This window comes from Strix uralensis, chromosome 3 (assembly GCF_047716275.1).
Source record: "Strix uralensis isolate ZFMK-TIS-50842 chromosome 3, bStrUra1, whole genome shotgun sequence".
Lineage (NCBI taxonomy): Eukaryota > Metazoa > Chordata > Aves > Strigiformes > Strigidae > Strix > Strix uralensis.
In genome coordinates this window covers 32,739,672-32,762,566 of record NC_133974.1, presented here as the reverse complement: position 1 = coordinate 32,762,566, position 22,895 = coordinate 32,739,672, and the positions used below count along the sequence as shown (strand labels likewise).

Below are 22,895 nucleotides of genomic sequence, written 5' to 3'. Positions count from 1 at the left end.
CTATGGAATTTGCTTAGACTTTAAACAATCATCTCTGTATAGCACTTTTCAGTTTTACTTGGTGTTTATAAAATGTAACTCTGTATATAATTTCATAAAATTTTGGTAAATTATCCACTGTCAACATTTAAATCTGAGCTGCTTTAGTAAATGTCAGTCTAGAAACAGAAAAATTAAATCTGTTATTAATGTATAATCTTCTGCACAAGTATAGCTTGTTAAAAGGTGCTTTAGGTTATGGCTTCTATAAGCATACTGATTCTAATCTGGAATTAATCAAGTAAATAAATAAATTTACCAAACGGCAAATAAAGCTCTGTGTGCATTTGACTTGTAAATACATCTGTAAAATATTTTATTAACAGCAGGTGGCAACCTTTGAAAATTGGACTGTAGCAGCATGGTTTTACTTTTAAATATACAAATGCAAATTATTTCAAGAATGGTTTTATAAGCAGAAACTGGTTGATCTGAATGCTTATTGCGAAGATTCACAGTAACTTTCTGTGCTGTGCATTTATAGAGGAAGTCTGCATTAACTATGGAAAGTATAAATTGCTTAGGAATCCAATAAAAATACTAGTTTGTATGGTTTTTCGAATCATGAATGTCATATTAAAATTAAAGAGATCATTTGAGAAGTTAAATTTGGTTAACTTCTCCAGTATAATATTATAACTTTATCACTACAAATAGTCCTTTTGTTGTTCTTTGACTGCAATGAGATTCATTGTTCCACTATACTGCAAATACTTCGAAAACTGTTCTTTGATGGCTGTCAAGGGATAAATATGCTGCCTATGAAAATTTGGGGTTTGATAACATAAAATTCACATCTGACATATTTCCTATTTCCTGACCCAAAGCATTCCTGCCATTTATGTCCTTTCTCTGGCTGTCAGAGAATATAGCCATTGAAATGTTTAGAAGTCAAAGAGATTGCTAGATTGATTTTTGCTGCTTCTTGGCTTGCAGTTCAGAACACACAATTTCCCAAGTGAACAGCTAAGACATCCTACACTACTTACACCTTGTTATCTTACACCTATTCAACAAGGCATTCTTTTACTTTAGGATAATGTGTCTTTACAGATAAATACGATCAGATTCACCAGCTGTTCTTGTTTATTCATCACTTTTGAAGAAGCTCAAAAGTACACTTTTATTAGCTTTCAGTGGGAAAGACTTAAAACTGTTGGGAGGGCAAAGTAAAAAGGTGTGCAAAGAAATATATTTAAACATTATATTTAAATAGGAAAGATGTGCCTTTTTCATTTTAAATTACTTTTCTTTGTATAAAATGTTGCTCATGTATTCATTCATTCTATACAGTACAGTAAGGTTCACTTTCTCCTTTATTGCACTGGAATTTACCCCAAATATATTACAAAGACATCTCTTGTACACTGGATAAAAGGAATTCCATGATTTACAAAACCAGCCCTGATATTCTGAGAAATGGTTCATCCAAAGAGAGTTTCTGTAGCAAATCATTGCTGCTCCAAATAATATAGGCATACCTAGGCAATGTAATATTTTTTTCTGATAACTTCCTTTACTATGGTATTTTGATTTATTTAAAACATGATGTATTGTTCATATATCCAATAGGGCTAGTTTACACCTAGCTACATAAACACAGCTCTACTGAGGAAAACATCAGTGACTTGTGTAAAGCAAGGCCAAATATGTCTCTTTATGGTTATTGCTCTATGGAAGTTGATCTCGTCTCTCCTAAAGATGACCATTAAGGTAAGCCATATGTAGTGTAGATAATAACAGTGATAATATTTGCATCTCACCGGGACACCTCTGTTCACTGCACCGTCTAACTTCCTCTCCGGTTCCTTCACACTGTTGCCCAGTCACGGCAGCACCTTGACAGATCCTTATCCGCCTCTCCCAGCCACCGTCACAGGATTTGGAACAGCCACTCCAGTGGCCCCACTGGTTCCACTGGCCATTTGCTGTTTGGAAAAATATAATTACTGTTGTAACACAATGACAGTCATAAACAAGGATAGACAGGTTATTCTTTACTTGGGTAAGAGAAGAAAGGCCCCCAGATAAAACTAACAGTGACAGAAGTGGTAGATGTAGGCCCAGGGAATATGGGGAAGTCTGTATTTGGCTCCTAAATATGGGATTGTTGTCTAAATGATGTGCATCTCAAGATAAAATAATAAGAATTGGCTCACATAAGCTTTTACTTAAGACTGCAAAACAGACATTGTCCCTTTTGTATTTTTTTTATATACTTGTATAGTGCTGTTGTATGGTAATGATACACATTTACAACATGCATAAGTACCCTTTAAAAAACTAAATGAAAACATTTTTGCATGTGATATTTTAGGAGCTTGATTTTTACATGCTCTGACAGTGCAAATGAGGCTTAAAAGTAGGTATAAATGTAATTTACCCACCCTGGAAGGCTGCTTTTATATTGCCAGAAGATCATGAAGTAGTCTCAGTGTAAAAGAGAATCAGTTCATACACGTTCACTTTCTAGGTTCACAAAACACTTTATAAAGTTTTTTGTCCTTCAACATATCTTTCTAAAACTGCTGAATGTCCTTTAAATGGTGATAAAATTAAAAAGCTGATATGCAGCCCATCATGCAGTCTTTCCAGATGTATTCTTTCCCTCTGGAGGCTGCTGCTCTGCCCCTCTGCAGCTCGCCAAGGCCTGTGGTGGCCCAGGAGCCTGCTGGTGTACTCCCAGTTCCCGGGTCAGAGCTACTGGCCAGACTGGCCCCCGAGTATCTCCTGAGCAGGAGAGGCAGAGTTGCAGCTCCCTGCGCCAGTCCCAGTTGGTACTCACCGGTGCACTCGGGGTTATAGCACTCCCGGCTCTCGGCCCAGGGCCCTCTGCACTCGGAGCCGCCGTGGGCCGCCGCCGTGCACTGCCGGCTCCGTTGCTGGGTGCCGTTGGAGCAGGTCACCGAGCACTGGCTCCACGAGCTCCACTCCTGCCACTGTCCGTCGACTGCCGCGGCAGGCACAAAAGAGATGGAGACAGCAGAGTTACCACCTAAACTGGGCAGGGCCTTGTGGCTTCCTTCTAGATTAGGGAGTTTCAACTTAGGCCTGAATGCAGCCTCTTGGACTGGGCCTAGCCTGAAGACACTTGATTTCTTACAGCAATCAAATACAGAAACCACCATTATGAGCCACTTTAAAATAATTGAAAACTGTTTTCCTTTTTCTTCAAGTAAAGGCTGTTTCATCTCCTCTAATTGTATACTGATATAACAATGGATAAATTATGATTTTGCCCACATACCATACAAGGCCTTATTAAAAAGACTAGTCTTTTTAGGCAAAAGCAGGGGCCAATCTTGTATCACGTAAATGCTGAGCCCTTCAAAGTAATTTATTACAGATGCGGAGATCACTCAGATGGGTCAGCTTATAAAATTCTTAGTCTTGACTCTGGAATTTGGTCTCTCTAGTTGAGTAAGAAAAGGAAAACAGGAGTTACCACTTTGCCTCACATACAGTCTCTGTTCTCTATACTTATAATGCTGAATATACTTTTATCATTCATCCTCCTTGTAAGGCATATTATCCCAGCTCTTCAACATTCTTTTGACATAAAAAGTAGGACAGAAATGGCCTGCCTTCCTCCTCAGGTCTGCTTCTGTGTTTGCATCTTGCATAATCTTCTTTCTGAATTTGTCAAGTAGAATTTTTAAACGGTATAGATAGGGTGATGAGTTCTGTATTTAGTATTTTGTATTAGCCCCGTATATTTGAGTTTGGATGAATATTTCCATGAGTAAAGGTTTAAGACTGTTATTTTTAATTTCATATTTCAGAAAGTTTCTTGAGGTAAATGGAAATATTAAAAACCCAAAATAATAAAAAATATAAACCAATTAAGTTCTTATACAAGTAAAAAATTATATGGTCTGTAATAGATAATAGGACTAGAGAGTATTTTTGAAAATGGGTAAGCATTATGAAATGGGCTATTACTGATTGTGCTAATTCAGAGTCCTGCATTCATGCAGACTTCAGCAATCATCAGTTCCTCACTGCACCTGCAGTTACCCAATATAAATTCAAAATGTAGGTTGTAATACAATTTTGATTAATACTCATTAATACTACAACCTGGTTTTATAACTACTATTGCTATAAAAGCACCACCACTGAAAATTACAAACTTCACTTGGCGCACTTGCCAGCCCCTGATTTCAGGATTCTTCTAAAGGAGGGTTGGAATAGCAGCTTCCTAAATTGATGGTGTCAGTAATTAGTGCTTTGACACACTGTGTCTGTATGGGTGCATCACTGTTTAGTGAAATACAGAGGTGAACTATTTTACTGTTGTCTGACAGTAACCACAGAACATTTCTAACATTTCAAAGATACTATCCATATCTCAACAACCAGTGAATTAAAGGAAGAGAGTTTTTGAGGCTTTTTCCTAAAGTTCTGTATTAAATATTCTATGTAATGCCTGGCTGTGAACCACTCCTCAATGCAGATGCCTCTCAAGATATGAAGCTGCACCCTGGTAATTTATTCAGCAGAGAATGGAAATCTTTCCAAACATGGAAGCTAGTTGCACTCATTAATCATAAAAGCTTTATGTGAAGAGGAAAACATTATGGAAATTACATTTCAGTGCACTCTCTTCAGTTTTATTCATTACTATATAGTATTATTTAGGGTAGGAAAGATCGAATCAATTACTATAGTGTCTTTGGAGAAAACTCATTCCGTAGCTTCTCATATATATTTCATACATCTCTCTTCTTTATCTTTAGGAGCAAACAGCATGTGAGTTTTCTATATCAGAAATACCGTTAAAAGACTAAAGAATTCAACATGAAGATTCCCTTATAAAACTGAACATTCAAATTACAGCAAATCTTAACATTCAGCAAAGATTTAAACTGTTACTTTTAAATGTAATTAGTATATAACTTCTTCTGGTGAAAGGCATTTAGGTACAATTGACTGTTCAAAATCCAGAATTCTCAAATAACTGCTTATTTTGACAGATTAGGTGTAAAATCTTCTGTGTTTCTTTGCAATACTGAACTGAATACATTAATTTCTTCTCTGCTATTTTTATTTGGCATTTCTCTTGTCAACTCTGCTTCATGCTCATATATCATGTTAATTACTTTTGTGTAGGCACATGTAAAATTGCACAGCTGCCAACTTGGCCAAAAACTGGATTAATTCAAAATTTTTGCAGCTGCATTCAACACTAAAACTTTTCCACAAATTTTGTCCTAAAGTTGGAGTATGCTTTGCTGAGCAGAAGAAAAGCAAAATTCAGGTTTCATAAAAATCCAAGAAACTAAGTTTTAATTCTGTAAGGCACTACATTCCATTTTTTTCCTTCATCTCTGTTTTCAAATGATCAAACAACCATTTGCTAATGAAATGCCCTCAACCCTTCTCAGGAAGAGCTCTGATTATGGAGAAACTATTTGCAGCAGTGTTGTGAACCATGGATATTCAACAAGCCCACTGCAAGGGCAACCTTCACACTCTCAGACCAGAACTCATGAAAGAAATTTCTCACATTACAGCTACCTGACACCTTTCTAATACCTAAATATTACAATGAGTTCACTAAGTTATTATTATATATATAATCATATTTATGTTTATTGAACTTGCTGTAATACTTAGGCGTTATATGCATTTATATAACACTTAGGTATCATACACATATATATAAACACATATATATGTATATACATTTATATGCACAGATACTGAAGATTTTGGTCAAAATTAATCATAACCAGTGGACAAAAATTTTAAAATCAATTTTGAAAGAATATATGATTTTTTTGAGGTAGTTTCAATTGCAGTGAATAGACGACTTAACATGAAGTCTACACAATGTTTACTGTTAGGTTTAGCAACTAACTCCCAGAAATGAGGCACTTAAAATCCTTACCATAAGGGCTTAACTGGGATTCAAATAATGCCCTAGCTTATGTCAGCCTTTCTCTCTGTACACATGTAAATAATATCCATTTGGAATAAATAGCAATTAAAATTTTACAGTTTCCCAAATATGTTTGTTGTATGATAAATAAATAATTAAAGTGAACCTCTAAGCAAACATAATTCAAACAGATATGGTGGACACAAACTGTGTGACCTCCGAATGTCTCCCTTTAAGTCACACTCAGAAAATTGTTTGCCTTTTGGTTCTCCAAGACCCGTCCTAAATCAAGATTTCCTACACAACATACCGTGCCCTACGGAGAGTATCTTGAAGAAACTAAGAACTGTCTGCTTGTGTAGTGTCTTGAACAGTTACCATCCTGATTATATCCTTTAATCCCTACAGTCAGACTTATGAACAATATTACCACACCTACTCACTTTGCATAACTTTTTTTTCTGTGTGCAAAGGGCAATAAAAGACATCAGAACAACGCACATTGAATGCACTGTAACAAAGCAGAGAGTTGCTATATGAGCTCACCAGGGCAGAGTGCAATATTGCAAGGTTTATGTTGTGTTTCAGGTCCATCACATGATCTTCCCCCATACTGGGGAGGTATACATGACCTTGTCCTAGTTCTTTGGCCTCGACCACATGTGAATGAACACAAGCTCCAAGGTGACCATTCCTCCCAAACGCCATGTACTGCAACAAATCAAACAGATTTTAACCAGAAATAGACACAGAAGTAACAGAAGGATTTCAAAATAAACAAGATCAATATTTTAAATGGGAATTACTTTGCCAGCTTCAAGGAAATCAGTGCATAAGTAATTTCAATTTTAAAAGAATCATTTTCTCTAATCTTTAAACTAATCTCACTACCACATTTTCTTTTCTTTCATTCTTTTAAGAAAGATGGCTTCCCTTTTCTAAAGTTAGTTATGATATCTTTGGTGCCTGACTTGAGATAGCCCTGATTTTCAGGAGACTAGTCTTTGTGAAAATCAGGCATGTACTTTATGTATCAAGGCAACAGTAAAAACTTGAAGCAATCAAAACTAAGCTTTCTTTTGAAAATATAGGAATAAATGCAATAATTTCTTACTGTGTCACCAGAATAAATCGGAGCCATTTTCTTACAATTGTTTCACTTGTTTAAATTCTGGTGGAAACATGGCAGCACATGTGCTTAGTTATTCTCCATGAAAATTCCAAGACCACATAAGCAAAAGAGGCTTGTACTATTTCCTTACATGAACGTATTAATTGATTTAACATACACAGTAATACACGCATCATTCTATGTTAAAAAAATATTCACTCAGCAAACTGCAAACACCTTCAGAAGTACACAATAAATTACAAACACATACCAATATTTTTATATACAAGTATTTAATAAAATTTATATAAAGAATCATAGACGATGCATCTTTCTCTACCTTAAATTTTTTCCACTGTAGGAGAAACTAATATACAATATCCATATAAGCATATATACCACATGCATTCCCTTTTCAGAAACAATTCGAGTTAAATTTTCAGAAAGTTCTCTAATATATGATAGTTAAGCATGTATTGGTGAGACAATTCCATACATGCGTTGGTAAAACAGTTCTTTATGAATTGAAAAATACTGCAAAACTTTAGTTATTTTTCTTCTGCTTAAATAAAAGCAGTTGAACAGGTTTAAATTAGGCTTTGTGAGAACAGGAAGGTAGTAATGAGAACTGTAGTAGGCATTTAAGAGAAATCCAGACACTTAGTATCCAGACTGAGCATCACACTTGGTATCACATAACTGTGTGTGTTTCTGCAACCCTGTCTGTTTGAAGGGTGTCTGGAGGGTGAAATAGTGTATAACATCTCAGTGTATCATTGGTAATGATTCACAACATTACAGAAGAAGGAGATTTTCTGGTTCACTTTTTTTCACCACTGCGAAAGAACTTCTTGTGTATTGGTTTCCTTTGCCCTGAAGGCACGTATCACCTGCCCAGTTTCTACAAATAAAATTATTTTTTTGTAGGGATCAGAATAACATTTCCTAGGGTGAAATTCAGTTGCCAAGGGTGTGGAAGAATGTTCAGCTTCCTGGCATATTATCACAAAATCATCAGTAAGATCAAGGGGAGTTCTGCATTTAGGTAGATTCTATTGCATTTCATTAAAAGTAACGAAAATTGTCATTTCAGATGCTATGTTGAGGTAAAAAATTTGTTAACTAACTTCTGAGAAATTGTACCCCACAGAAAATGTCAAGCTTCATTCAGGGAAGATTTTAACCTACTAGATAACAGCTCAACTGATGAAAGATTTTTAGTTGGTCACATACAAGTGGTCAAAAAGCAAAATAATTATTTCACATCCTACATGGCTAGCTTTATTAAAATTATCTTATTCTAAATATCACATCAATCTGCATTATATTAGCAAGAAACCCGAAACCGAACCCTCAGGAGCATTCAAAAATAAGTGACAGACTTTAGTCTAGTTATTTTAGAGACCTTAATTAACTGTGACATTTTGGTCAAAACCAGGAAACCTAACTCTTCTAAAACTAGTAAATTTATACCTACATCTGCATATAATCCCTTACATTTCATATCTTCTCAACAGATACTATACTTAGACAGGTACTATACTCTGATCCAGCCATATGATCTGAAGATTTTTTTCTCATTGACAAAGTAGTAGATTCTGATTCCAGACATATTTCTAAGACTCCAAATGTTTTATCAGATGAGAAAAATTAATGAGAAATCAATTTCTCAGGTCCGATTCCAAACAGTAGTCAGTAATAACAATGATAAAATTTCATCTCCTGTTACCACAATGGTTCATTAAGATACTCAGGTGCAACAAGAAGTTCAAAAAGCACAAAACATAGCAAACCAAAATTAATCCAAATTAGAAAAAGATTATTCTGTAAAAAATAATAAATTAGAAAGGTCCTGACACTAAGTAGACACAGGCTGAGGTTTTCCAGGGTACATACAAGTTTAAGTCTATTGTTTAATTTGGAGTTTTGATTTGATGCTGTCAAAATGTTACAAGTTAGTTGTTTTCATTTAAAAATGACAAAAAACATGTGCTGAGGGGCTCTTTAAAGATACTGTCTTGAACCAAAAGGTTGTATTTCTCTTCTGGCAAAAGTGACTGCATGTTAGCAGCAACACAGAATAATTCTTTTGTGATTTTGGATCTGAACATAAGCCAGAACAAAATGTTTCACTATGGGTGGACTCAAACTCTATCCTATATCTATTTGTGGTTTTCGGTAAGCTGTGTCCAAAATCATCTTCCATGACAAATTTTAGCTCATTAAATAAAGATTTCACAGTAGCTTCTTGTATGTATATCTGAAACTAGTACATAACTAATAAAGTCAAGGATGGAAAAGGCATAACACTAGGAAAACAACCAATGTCAGTAAACAAATATCAAGGAGAATTAATCTGTTCAATGTACTACAGAAGTGTCCAGTATTATCCAGATCAGCTTTAAAAGAACATCTTAATTTCAAATTTCTTACCTTTGAATATTTTTTTCTGATATTTCATTTACATTTTCTTTCTTTAATAACATTTTCTAAATGCAAAATACCCTATAATATCTGATGAATTATAGCCAGATGAGCTATGCCAAATTACACCAGATGGAGAGCTGGCCCACAGAGGAGTTACTGTTTTCTATAACACAGTTTCAGATGAAAGATTCATTATTTGGGACAAAAATATACAGATTATTGCCAATTTATCTGTCAAAAAGATTGCTAGCACAATGAGTTTGGATTATTGCAGAGCATCTTTCCCTTCTCTGCCACTCTGTGAACCTAATCATGTTGAAGTGAACACCCACAGTGTTCACAATACCCAACTGCTGTGAAGTGGGAGGAGGCGTGAGGCCATGCTGGCCTTCATCCTACAAGCATATTTTGGGAGATTTTTATTAGGGTTTAAATGCTTTTGATTTGTTCAGCTTCAAACTGAACAGATATTGGAAAGCTATTAAGGCCATTGATGTTTCACTGTAAGTGTTACTGGTCCAGTACTGTTTAATATCTTCATCAATGACATAGATAGTGGGATCGAATTCACCCTCAGCAAGTTTGCATACACCAAGCTGAGTGGTGTGGTTGACCACATCCCACAGTTGTGGGATGGGATGCTATCCAGAGGGACCTGGACAAGCTCAAGCAGTGGGGCCATGCAAATTTCATAAGGTTCAACAAGGCTAAGTGCAAGGTCCTGCAACTGGGTTGGAGCAATCACTGGCATCAATACAGGGTGGGGGATGAAGGGATTGAAAGCAGCCCTGCAGAGAAGGACATGGGGGTACTGGTGGATGAAGAGCTGGACACGAGCCGGCAATGTGCGCTCACAGCCCAAAAGGCCAACTGCATCCTGGGCTGCACCAAAAGAAGCACAGCCAGCAGGTTGAGGGAGGTGATTCTGCCTCTCTACTCTGGTGACTCCCCACCTGGAGTACTGTGTCCTGCTCTGAAGTCCTCAGCACAGGTAAGACATGGACCTGTTAGAGTGGGTCCAGAGGAGGGCCAAAAAAATGATCAAAGGGATGGAACACCTCTCCTGTGAGGACAGGTGAGAGAGTTGGGGTTGTTCAGCCTGGAGAAGAGAAGGCTCCAGGGAGACCTTATAGCAGCCTTTCAGAAAGATGGGGACAGACTTTTTATTAGGCCCTGTTGTGACAGGAGAAGAAGTATGGTTGTAATCTAAAAGACAGTACCTTTGGACTGCATATAAAGAAAGTTTTTACAATGAGGATGGTGAAACACTGAAACAGGTTGCCCACAGAGGTGGTAGATGCGCCATCCCTGGAAACATTCAAGATCAGGTTGGACGGGGCTTTGAGCAATCTGATCTAGTTGAAGATGTCCCGGCTCACTGCAGGGGATTTGGACTAGATGGTCTTTAAAGGTCCCTTCCAGCCCAAACCATTCTATGATTTTATGATTCTATGGTATCTTAGTTTAATATGGCTGAATAACTCCATCTAAGCAGATGCTACATTAATGGAATTTTAAAAATTAAATTAGAGGGTTCGTATGCACAAATTTAAATTCACTTAAGTGCTATAGTTTCCTTTTGTAAAGCTTAAATTGTCTTACTCTTCCTCTCAAGTGAAGGACTGAACTTCCAGAGCATAGTTTACTGACAATGAAGTTACAGGAATTAAAAAAAGATAGGAATAATTTCTCTGTAATGATTTTGTCACTGTACCATGCAGGCACAGAATGTATCAAAATGTGCAACATTTCAGCAATATGGCTAAACTTGATATAAGACCTAAGAAAAAAAGGCAGATAAGTGGCCAAAATAGAGCTTTTGAGCATACAAATGTTTTAGATGATTTAGGGTATTCCTGCTCCTGACATGTCTTGCTTTACCCATAAGCCTGAAAATGATGAGCTTCAGCTAAATTTTGTGGTAAAAGTTGTTGAAGACAATGAAAAAGGAGAAATAAAAACTAACTCAGATGATCTAAACTTCAAGGAAATGATCCACTAAACTGAATCAGTGGCACTGCAGTGTACTGGATCCTGAGGTGTCCTTGCTCACAACCAGTAACGATGGCTACCTAAGCTATGTTTTGTTGCGTACTCTGCTGAACTTTTCTAGAAGGCTCTTGATTCCAAGACAGACTGAATTACCTAATGGACTCCCCCACCTGAAATAGTAGTGGTACAAAACATATATAAATAAATGAAAAATTATGTGAATAACGATTCCTTCATGATTTTACTTGAATTATCAGGAGTACTATTTTGAAATTTAAAGCTTCATTTCAATACTAATACATATATATATATGGTGAATCCCATTCTGAAAATTTTCCAGGACAGTGAGATCACAGAGAGATGTATTTCCTAACATCCCAGTGAGTATCTTAGACACTAAAGGTAGTATATGAGGGCAACAGTTAATAATACTCTGGAAGACTTGCAAGTATTTGCAAGTTTAACAGGTTCCTTTGATACTTGTGGATAGATTCTTGAAGTATAGTCCAGTAGGCCATTCTGCATACTTTTTTATTTTGAAGGGGCAACTTTTGATTAGGAGACATTATTACAGCTCTCAGAATCCTCCCTCTTGCCTTTTACTAATGATGCAAACATATAATGAATATGCCCCAGTAGATTTTTTATTTGTAGGTTACAAGGAGAGACCACTGTTAAGTTTTTGTATGTTTATTGCTTCTAGTTTATGCTCCACCATGTAAAATCTTGCTGTGACAATAGAGTCCAAAAGCTGTATGGAATGAGTGGTACAGGTCTGCATACACAGGCCAGATCCCAGTTATATACGTATATGTTTGGACTGTTATGCCAAATCTGTGTTTTAATTATACTAGTATACAAATCATGCATTTCGTTATGCATGGACCAGGGATAATCCTTGAACTATGCAACTCTCTGAGACAAGATACATAATATATTTAAGACAGACGATATTTAGTCTAATAGTTAAAGGGATGTTTGAAAAATTAATGGATCTGTGACTAGGAAAACACATTTCTAAATTGCTAATCTTGCACACTGCCACACAGTAGTGACCCTGTAGCCAGAGACCAGCATAAATTAATAAGGTTATTGTAGTTATGTGAAACAACATGAAAGATTAAGCCCAGAAGACTAATTATTTAGGAAAATGTAACTCAAGATACATAAAGATTATCAGAATCAACTGTGCTGATCTGAAAAAGAAAATATCTTGGCACTATCACTCTTAGCCAATGAGAATTGGTAGCCATTGCTCATACCAGGTACTCATACCAGGTATCTGGAAACAAAAGCTGTACCCTGAATTGGGTTTTCATGTGTAAGGAAAGAGCTCCTTTGTGACCTGAGAAATATGGAGCAGTCTTTTCGTGTGAGCATTGTTTAGAAGTTTGCTAGACAATGTGATATTTAAGAATTAACTTTTTTTCCAGCTTGCTTTGACAGGAAATTAATTACCTTAGCTTTTACATTACATGGATTTTTTTTTTTCTTTTTTTGATATGAAAAGTTCTCATTCCTTACTGGAATGAAGATAAAATTCTGTAAAAGTAGGTGATTTAGATGCCTTTCCTCTTCTTAGGTAGTACTAAATGACAAAGAAAGCAGGCAGAACTGCATGTCATTGTGAGTGCTGCACTGTGTGTTTTCATCTTCATACTTCATGCAGTTTCAAAGGAATCTTTAAACCTATGGTTGTTTCGAATGTTTGTTCTTTTCTTTTATAGTTCTCTTTTTTCACTTCTTATTTTTGTACTATCAAGTCAAGAGTTCTTTTGCAATGTATCCCACCTCTGGCAGACTCTACACTAGCCTCACCTTTTTAGAAATAGATGCCATTTTTGTATGAAAACACTTCAAGTGATTGAATTCAGCCCTGCCTGGGAATTTCCATATTAGAAATATTAGAAAATCCCATGTGAATTTTACCTAAAGCACAGTAATAAAGCATTAGGTGCTGAGAGCGGTTCTTATTACAGTGATGGTTTATCTAGATGCAATCTTTTAAGTTGCTTTCCATTACAGAGGTTTCCTAAAGATCTTATAATGCTGATACACAAACCCCGATGGGATCACATATGCACTTCCTGTTGGATATTTTTCAACACACAGTAACAACATGAGAGTTTGATTCTACATGTTACTACTTACTGAGATAAAGTCCAGGGGATTCTCTGTGTATGACAGCTAGTGTACCTCAAAAATTGAGGGACCCTCCTCAGAAGCTGAAAATGGCTCACCACCCCCCTGGGATCAAACGTTACAAAGACCTGAGGAATTTGTGCATCTGAAGGGAGGCATATAGGTTTTCTGCATTTACTTAATTAATGTAGTCATATGCCTTCCCTTTGCTTCTCATCCCAGATTAATCAGATCCACAGGTAGAGTTTAAAGAAATGAGATGTGCCCTTTCAGCAACTAACTTGAACATGCCTGTCTCTTCTCCTTAGTGTATAACTACTGCTTAACTCCAAGTATGTCCAGATCTCTGAGACAAAAGGAGTAGGAAAACTGTGATGCAAGACACTGATGACCTTTACCTTGTGTCAGATGTAAGAGACTTACTTTTTGTCTGATCTTTCTTCCTTTGATGGGCAGCTGTTGCCCTTTCTTGCCAGAACAATGTAAAGGGAAGTCCATGAAGACATTACTGTGTAGAGAACATTGTCTGGCCCATTGCCTAGAAGACAGTATTCTAAATGGCGAAACAATAGCAGTGTTGAGTAATATATGTTAACTTAGCCCACCCTGTTAATCAGTCTCTCCTTCTTAATGTATTGGTGATCTGGATTTTTTCCTTAGTTTGTATTTTGTACTCATGCTATACCTTCTCTCTTCTGACTGAAAATCAGAGAATATAGACTTTTTTAAAAAATCTGAAACTGTCAGAAAAAAGGGACCCTTGTTCCATATCTTGACTGTTCTGAAAGTAAAAATAACAATCTACATGACAAAATTTCACAGCTGAATAGAATTACACTTCTCTGCTCTAATTGAAATATCCTTATGAAATTCATTAATAATAATAATAACAACAACAACAATAATATAGTTGCAAATTCTTATCATTATACAGTTCAAAAACATCCACAATTTTATTTATTGGCTGCTAACACTACCTGGACAGAGGGCAGTGTTATTGCAAACCCTTGATTCTCTTAAAGGGCCGCTGCAGTGTGTCCCGTAAGGTGATACACAAGTTCTGGTTCGCACCTGCGACCCTTGACCACAAGTAACTGAACACGTACTCCACTGCGCCCACTCTTCAACACCAGATTCACCTGTATTCAAGACAACAAACAAACATGAATATAGACATAAGTATTAATGAGACTTTTTTTTTGCTAAAGCTCGTTATTGTCTGCTCTTTTAAATCAAAGAAAAAAGTACCACACCAAAATAAATATTTAAAAGTTCATGGAGTAAAGCAGCTGTGAAAATATGCAATGAATAGAAAATAAATACACCTACAATGTTGCAGTCACATAATGCCTGTCAGAGGGAAATACTTTGATCACTTAGCATCATTTACAACTTTATGAGAAGTACTGCCCTTCAACACTTGAGAAACAACACTGCCCTCAGGATGCTAAAAGAACTTAGACAACTCTTTTTATATAATAGTAAAGGATTTATCTTTGATATTTATACTTATCACTCTAGAATGAAGGCTAGGTAATAGTTTAAGGAACTCTACCAAAGGGAATTCTGATTTTTAAAAAGACCCAAACCAACCCTCTAATTTCTTGTCTTTTCTTCAGTGGAGGAGAGTCATCTAGCATTTGAAAGAAGTTCCCTGGCAAAGAGAAGCACTTTGCTTACCAAATTTTAACCTGAACGGTGGGATGGGAACTTTGGTTTGATCACTTACTGCACAGATCTGCTCCTTGCTTTTGACCTACAGGTGTGCTAAACTCTTGGATGTGCTAGATCTCATTACTGTGTATAGTACATGTTCAAAATTGTCAGATGTGATTTATTAATACCATACATTTGGATAGTGTAATTTTTTTATCATTGAGAGATAGAACGTTATATTATTTCTATTTTTTTGAAAGCAAGTAATGTGTAAAGTCTTCTTGCATGGATGTTCAGGAAAGAATGCTTAATTTAGTTTCCATGAACAGCCATACACACAATTCTGGAATTCCTTTACCAAAGACATGTTCAGAAAACTGGATCCCCTGAGTATTCTCAGAAAGCAAATGTAAAAATAATGTGAATATACCTCACTGAACATTGTGGATTCATGTTTACCTTCTCTCATTAAAAATCAGTATAAAATGGCATGCTGAAGCCTCTATTACACCCTCCATTTTTAAACCTAAGTCCTTTTTGAAACAAATGGGATTTTCTGCTTTAAAATCAGTGGCATGGTACAACCTTCAGTCTTGAATAGCTTGCTTAAAATTTAAGTTATATCAATATACCTCTAGTCTTCCAAAAGTTTTGATATTGGTCACAATCAAGGGAATGTCTGCAAACCAGGAAGACTCTGGTGTTATTTTCCAAGAATGCAGTAAATGACATACTATTTCTTGACACTGCGCTTTTGTAGCAAGCATCTGTCCAAGCTCTTTTTTTTTTGTTCCCAGAGGCCAAGCATGAAACCTTTGCAAAATGCTTGTCTCTGCTAGTCCTCTAAGAAGCAATTCTAAGGCTATTCAATGCTTTTTAAAAAATGTTCTTCTTATTCAGTAAGAAGACAGAATGTTTTATAATTAGCATAGAAATCCCTCTGCTTTTCATGAAATCATATACAATTCTAAAAATTTCTATGGCCAAGGACAAATTGATGAGATTTTTTACATACAAATATTCACCAAAGTGATTTTTGTAGTCATTTTCTTTATCTGTTAGGTGATAAAAATGAGAAATTTAATCACTGATTATTGTTTTAATCATTTTTCTGATATGAATTTAGCATTTTGATTAGGTTGTTACATGGCTTGGGTTTAGGTTAGATGATATAATATGGCAAATATAGCTAATATGTAGGTAGACATTAACAATTATACAATACGTACTATAAGTCCTATGTACATGGTAAAAATACCTGTATTACTATGGGTTTCTAGGCTAATATTTTTTGTCTTTTCCTGTGTTTGAAGTTTGACTTTGCCTTTGTTTAAATGGTTTAGTTGAAAGGTCAAACAGCAGAAAAAATCAAAGCTGTGTTTCTCAGGGTGTTCCTCATTATGTAAAACAGTCATATATACTCAGTGTAAATAAAGTTTTGGATATCTTAAAGTAATAAAAAACTGCTCTTAACCCTTGGAATATGACGAAAAGTAGCAGTAACATGATACTGAGAATGTGATTGTATTGAGTGAATTTTGAAATTAATATTAATTATTAGAAGTTCTGAGCATATATGTACTGTCCATTCACAAAAGGCAGAATCTAGCAATATACTTCAACATATGTAAAGGATAGAAGGCTTAAACATTTGCTGGAGCAAGATTCTCCACATCAACATGATGTATGGTGCAAAAAGAGTAAAATCAGAGAAAATAAAGAACAAATTTATCTCACCAGCTGCTTCGCTTCCTTTTGCACAATGCATTATGGTTTTTTGGTAATTTTTAATTTTTCAGAGTATTTTGTACTGCTGTGAGTATGATTATTACTTAGTTTAAAATATTTTAACACAGGGAAACATCTTTACAGACATATAGCATAGTTAACTATTTTTAATTTAAGAAAATAAAGACTTCTTTATTTTCTAGAATAAACCTAGATTGCCTACGTATTCTGTAAATACATCTTCTATTATTCTCTTTATCTCTTTTCCATTTTTTTTTTTCTTTTCTGAACTGAAAATTTCAGAAGGGCTACTTTTTATTTTCCTTCTAGTTTCCATTACTTGAGAACTCTTAAACTTTTAGATCTATCATATTAAGCCTACAATCTAAAATTAACTATTGGCAAGCTACTAAGCCCTTATTCTCCCCTGCTGCTTGATATGTAAGAGGAAACATAACTTACTGTATGGAAGGCCTCATTGATCTGTGTAACACTTACCTGTATTATACTCTCTAAATCCCATAACACCTAAGGGAAGGATCAGTCCAAACACATAAAATGACAAATATAGGACAATAAATTATTCACAGAATATTATTTTTTTAAATAAAATGTTTTACTGCCTCAGATCACTCACAAACAAACAGGAAAATGCGTATTTTAATACCACGTTTTAAAACTCTTCCATTCCCAGCAAAATTCAGTGGATTAAGTTCACTATTCTAACAGTATTAAATGCTTTTCATGAATCTTTTCCAGGACAATTCTCTATTCCTATCTCTCTTCCTTTTAAAACAATACAAACATTTTGATGCAGTTTTACATCTGGTTTATTATTACACAAAATAAAATATTAAACAGGCTTAAAATATAAGAAACCTCATAAACTCAGTATCCATTTACTTTAAAGGCTATTAGACTTCTTAGTACATGGGTAAATTCATGAGATAGGTATGTTAGAAAAAACCTTATGAATCAGTTTAAGAAGATATCACATTAATTATATCACAAGAAAATGGATGCATTAGAGGTGAAGAAAATATGCAATGATCACTACAAAGGAAAATCAAAATGAAGAGATGAAAATTAGTATGTCCAAAAAGAGCACATTTTATTACTTAAAATGGGTTAACCTACAGTATGTAAAATATAGATTTCCTCAAAGTTGGACATGTAAATTTATATGCTCTGCTGATATATCTCACATGCTTTCAGAACAGGACCTCGAAAACCAAGCCTGTATAATTTTGAACGTTCATCTCCCACTCCACACACACAATCCATCAGAAGGTGATGGTATAAATGCTGCATTTATAATGCAGTTCTCTAACACCCATAATAGATGCACTGCAATGCATGACTAGAAATTATCAAATACAAGTTTTACCTGATAATACGAAAGTTTTAGGGATTTATATGAGGAAATAAAACAGATTACCTTATTTTTTTGGAGTAATTGTATGAATTCAAGAAGCAGCATAAAAGCAAAGGTGTTATTCTATGTAGTAAGCAACTAACACTCTAAATCTGAGCTAGGTATGTAAGCAGTAAGTTCTACTTGCCTAAACAAAAACTGCAAGGAGACCAAGAGGGTTCTAGGCTCCTTCTTTCGCTACATTTGCTTACATTTGTATCAACTGGGAGTTAGCCATAAAAGTAGTCCCACAGATTAATAGGAGGGAAACAGACTTTTTCCCCTTCTAAATTCTTTACCAAACAGATCTACACTGATTGGCTTATATATGTATTTAGATTACTTAATATATTGATTTCTGCAAATCTGTTAGGTAAAGCACCCTACTACTAAGTCAACATGCAATATAACTAGAAGCAATTATAGCTCTTTTACTAAAGTGAATATAAACTGGAAGCATTATGTATGACTGATGCAGGCATATTTTCTAGGTTAGTAACTATGGAATACAGAGTAAATTGTTTCAAATCCATACAATAATTATGGGGCACAAGATTTTCAACACAGTAACTTACTGGAATGCAGTGTGTAGGGAACCATTAAAGAGATTTTACCAACAGATACACAGATCATTACTGATGTCAAAATGGGCAGAAGTTTTGGTGTATGAGAGCTTAATTCAACGCACCACTGAAATTTTATCATTTAACCTCAAAGGCAGCTGTGGTAACCGTTGGTAACTGTTGGTAAACAGGCTTTTTTTTTTTTTTTCAATTACTTCAGCTCTAGGTTTGTAATATCATTTTGGTATCTTTATCTAAAGAAGATGAAGTCGCTCCAACAAAATTAGAAAGTATGTTTTAGATGAAAAGCTGTTAGATAATTTGCACATCCAATTAAAAACTACTTATGGCCAATTTAATTTAGCAATTATGAATCTGGAAACTAGAGAATAGGCTGTTGTTCTGGGCCAAAGATAGTAAATGCTGAATGTATGCACATTAAAGTCACCCTACTAATTAATTAATTTGATAAATGCCTAAAGCTGGGATTAGAGCTCAGTCTATTTATATAGAAATTCTGAAGCATGTTCTTAACATCTTTGGAAGAAAGTTAGTATGTCACAGTCCTGTGTTTTGTACATGTGAGACTGCTTTTACTACTAAAGAAATTCATGCTTACACTAAATGATTCAGTATCCACATTCACAGTGCATGTTTTTGTATGATCTACCTAATTCTCAGCTACTTTATTTATGGACTTTAACTGGTGAAAAAAAAAATAAATGATTCAAAAAAAGTATCAGCTTAGAAAACTGACAAATATGCAGCAAAAGATTATGGAAACATGCAGTGGTTTTGCTAAAATTAACAACAGTAAATAGAAAAATGTAACTGATGTATTACCAGTTTGTGCCATAAATTTAGCAGCATCAGCTTGTTCCTGAGGGACCCTTTTCTCATGAACAGATCGAGGTCGCTGACTTTTAATTGTATGATCTCCCATCATTCCAAATTCTAAAGACAGAATAAAGGTTTATGAAAGCTTGTGTGTAGACATTTCTCAAAAGTCACATACTGTCTCATGCAATATGTTCCTAAACATACCTGGAAGTTGCTGGTAAGAGTCAGGCAAGTGATCATGGCAGTTAACATCAACTTAACTTTGCTACGCTCAGCTTTTAATAAATAAATACTTAAATTTGTGTCTGCTGCTTTTCAAACATGGTTTTATTGTATGAACCAACATTCAGTGTAGTGACACATACTATAAATCAGCTGTATGACACGGAACAAAAACAATTATTCAAATGCAGACATTTTATTCCTATACTTTTAATCAGTGCAAACCACACCAGAAAATGATTGACAGTGTTAGACATTGCTGTTCTGTGGCAGAACCTGCTGCTCCTCCAGAGGACTTCTATTTCTGCACTTGTCTTTCAGGCTAATGAAGCCTTCAACAGAGATAATGAGTCATCTTTGGGTGGCAATGCAAAATAATAATAAGTTAGCCAATGAACTGCTTAATTTTTAGGCTGAATCCAGTAGAACAAGTGCTTGTGAACTGTTTCCTTTCTGAAACCTCTGTTATAAAGACTATAGGTTATATCTTGCCCTCGGTATTTAAAAAGTCCCCACTGATTTTAATAGGGAAATATATGTAAAAAACAATTACATAAAGGCCCAGAGTGTGGGAGACAGGAGTGCTTCATTTTTTATCCTATCACTGCTGTCATCTCCCCTCTCTGGTCCTAAGCAAAGCCACTAGCCTTCTCACCTCAGACTCCATTTTTCCTTTCGGTGATGAAATATGGAGGGTCCTTTTGCACTTACTGGGGGGGCTGCTGTGTCTTCAGCACAATTCCCTCTGGTCCTCCCAAGCACACACAGCTGCCTGCAGCTTGGTGCTAAATATTCAGGTTTTGTTGGGACTCTAATTTAGAAAGTGTGTGCTGGGAAACATGGGTTAACATTTAAACTACTCCAACTACAACCACATGAAGTTTCTGATGAGGCAGAAGGTGTCTGAAGCACTAGGAATATAAACATTAAAAAATACTTTTCTGCTGGACGGTCACCTTGCAAACGCAAAATTCAAAATTCTCCCCAATTTGTAAAGTCATGAAGATAATAAAACTTACCTTCCTGCCTCAAAAGATGCAAAACATTATATAAGATGTAAATGCTACTAATAAATATTATTTGAAAACACATTGTTTTGATAAATCGTTAAACATACTTAAATTTCTGTTTGGAGTAAAGAAATAATAAAAGACAAAGATATTTTTAAGGGGTCAGTCAGCAGAGAGAGGGGGTTTTTTTGTTCTAGTAAATTATTATTATATTTCTCCAAATTAGTGTTTCCTTTTTGTAAATATTCATTAATGGTACCACTTAAAATATAAATTTAATTATTCATTTGAGAACAGCAATGCAGTTTGCATGCTAAAGAGAATATTTGAAAATCTAATTAATAAAATATATTTTGAGAATTAAACATTCAACATTTTTAATACATCCCAGAAATACATATAAAATATAATTAATATATACACATACATACATGTAATGTATATACATATATGTATGTGTATACATGTGTGTGTTATGAATATATTTTTACAAAATACACCTCTTCTACAGCTCCTCTGATTTACGACAGCTTTTTATTCTGTGTGAAATCTCTTACTATAAGTTTTACAATCAATATTCTAATGCAAATTAAGATTAGAATGATACTCTCACAATTTTTACAAGGTGCAATACAGATGACCATTTAAACTGTAATTACCAACATGCTGAAAGACAAGAGACTTTACAGAGCTTTTCCCCTGAAGAGGCTGTAAAAGCAAGGCATGTTTGCTCTGAGTTTGCTGCCTGCGTGCTGCCTGCTCATTAGGCAGTGTAGAGGATATGGCACCATTCTTGCAGAAGACTTAATTCTATATTTTAAGTTACAGAGTGCAATAATGGAAGACCTTTGCTGGAGGAAGGCTTTCCAGAGGCATACAGGGAGGTGGTGAATGCTCCAGTACCAGTCCTGCAACATCCTGTGCTTGAGGCAGGCACAAGCAAAGTCCTGCAGGACAGAGACCTCTGGTGAAGAGGCAAAGGGAAGTTTGGGAGATCAGTTTCCAGGGTTGTGGTTTATACCCAGTGTAGCTCCATTCACAACAACGGAGGTACTCACGAGTATCACCAATCAAATTAAACCACAAGTTGTTGATGTAGGATCTAATCATGCCTCAACTTTTTCATTTTTTCCACTTAGCAACACATTTTTAGTTTACACATTCAATTCACTTCAACTATTGCTGATGGTCTTTGAGATGCGCTTTTCAACTAATCTCCCTTTGATATATTAAGCATTTATATAGTAAATATATATTAAAGTTAATGTTTCATAACAAAGATAAAAATATTTCTTTATAAGTTTTGTTAAAAAATAGAACTAGACTTAAGCAGTGCTCTCATTTTCATATTCAGCTGAAGTATTTAAACAAAAGCTGCATGAGAACAAAAGCTGTAACAGGAAATGCAGTGTACTGGCATGGGTGAGGACTTTTAAGGCCTCATTAAAATTCAGGCCTCATAAGAAAAGAAAAATAAGGGTCAAGTACATTTTCGTAATGGGATCAGAAGTTTCCAGTTTCTGTGTGTAAGTACAAACAGTGCTCTCAAAATTAACCTAAGAAGCTCAACAGCAGTGCATTTTTATGAAGCATTTTATAATAAAATATCTAACTTAAGTGACTGCCATAGTTTACAATAAATGCTAAATAGAATAAAACTTTCCTCCATTTTCAGATCCTAGCTAAATAATGAATGCAGAAGATGAATTAGTTATGCATTTGTTTTCCCTCAATACTTCACAGAGAAGTATTTAAAAGCTTTCTGGGGTAGGAAAGCATTTCAACCCAAGTCAGCCTAAAGTATGACTAAACGGCACAGTGTTTTCAAGAACCTGTTTGTGTGGGAAAGGTGATAGGAACCATCTTA

At 35.3% G+C, this 22,895-nt stretch overlaps 1 protein-coding gene across 7 annotated transcripts in view; it reads right to left on the bottom strand.

Annotated features, from left to right (window-relative positions):
* ADGRB3 (adhesion G protein-coupled receptor B3) overlaps positions 1 to 22,895 on the bottom strand; it is a 486,594-nt gene that overhangs the window by 275,288 nt on the left and 188,411 nt on the right. For 6 of the 7 annotated variants that reach the window (XM_074861803.1, XM_074861802.1, XM_074861800.1 and 3 more), the window contains 5 exons: positions 19,800 to 19,910; positions 14,573 to 14,734; positions 6,470 to 6,634; positions 2,825 to 2,989; positions 1,803 to 1,967 (listed from right to left, as the gene is read on the bottom strand). In XM_074861803.1, the coding sequence (XP_074717904.1) occupies positions 1,803 to 1,967; positions 2,825 to 2,989; positions 6,470 to 6,634; positions 14,573 to 14,734; positions 19,800 to 19,910 (768 nt within the window). The remainder of the gene's footprint in view (positions 1 to 1,802; positions 1,968 to 2,824; positions 2,990 to 6,469; positions 6,635 to 14,572; positions 14,735 to 19,799; positions 19,911 to 22,895) is intronic. The other variant, XM_074861805.1, reaches the window with a different exon arrangement.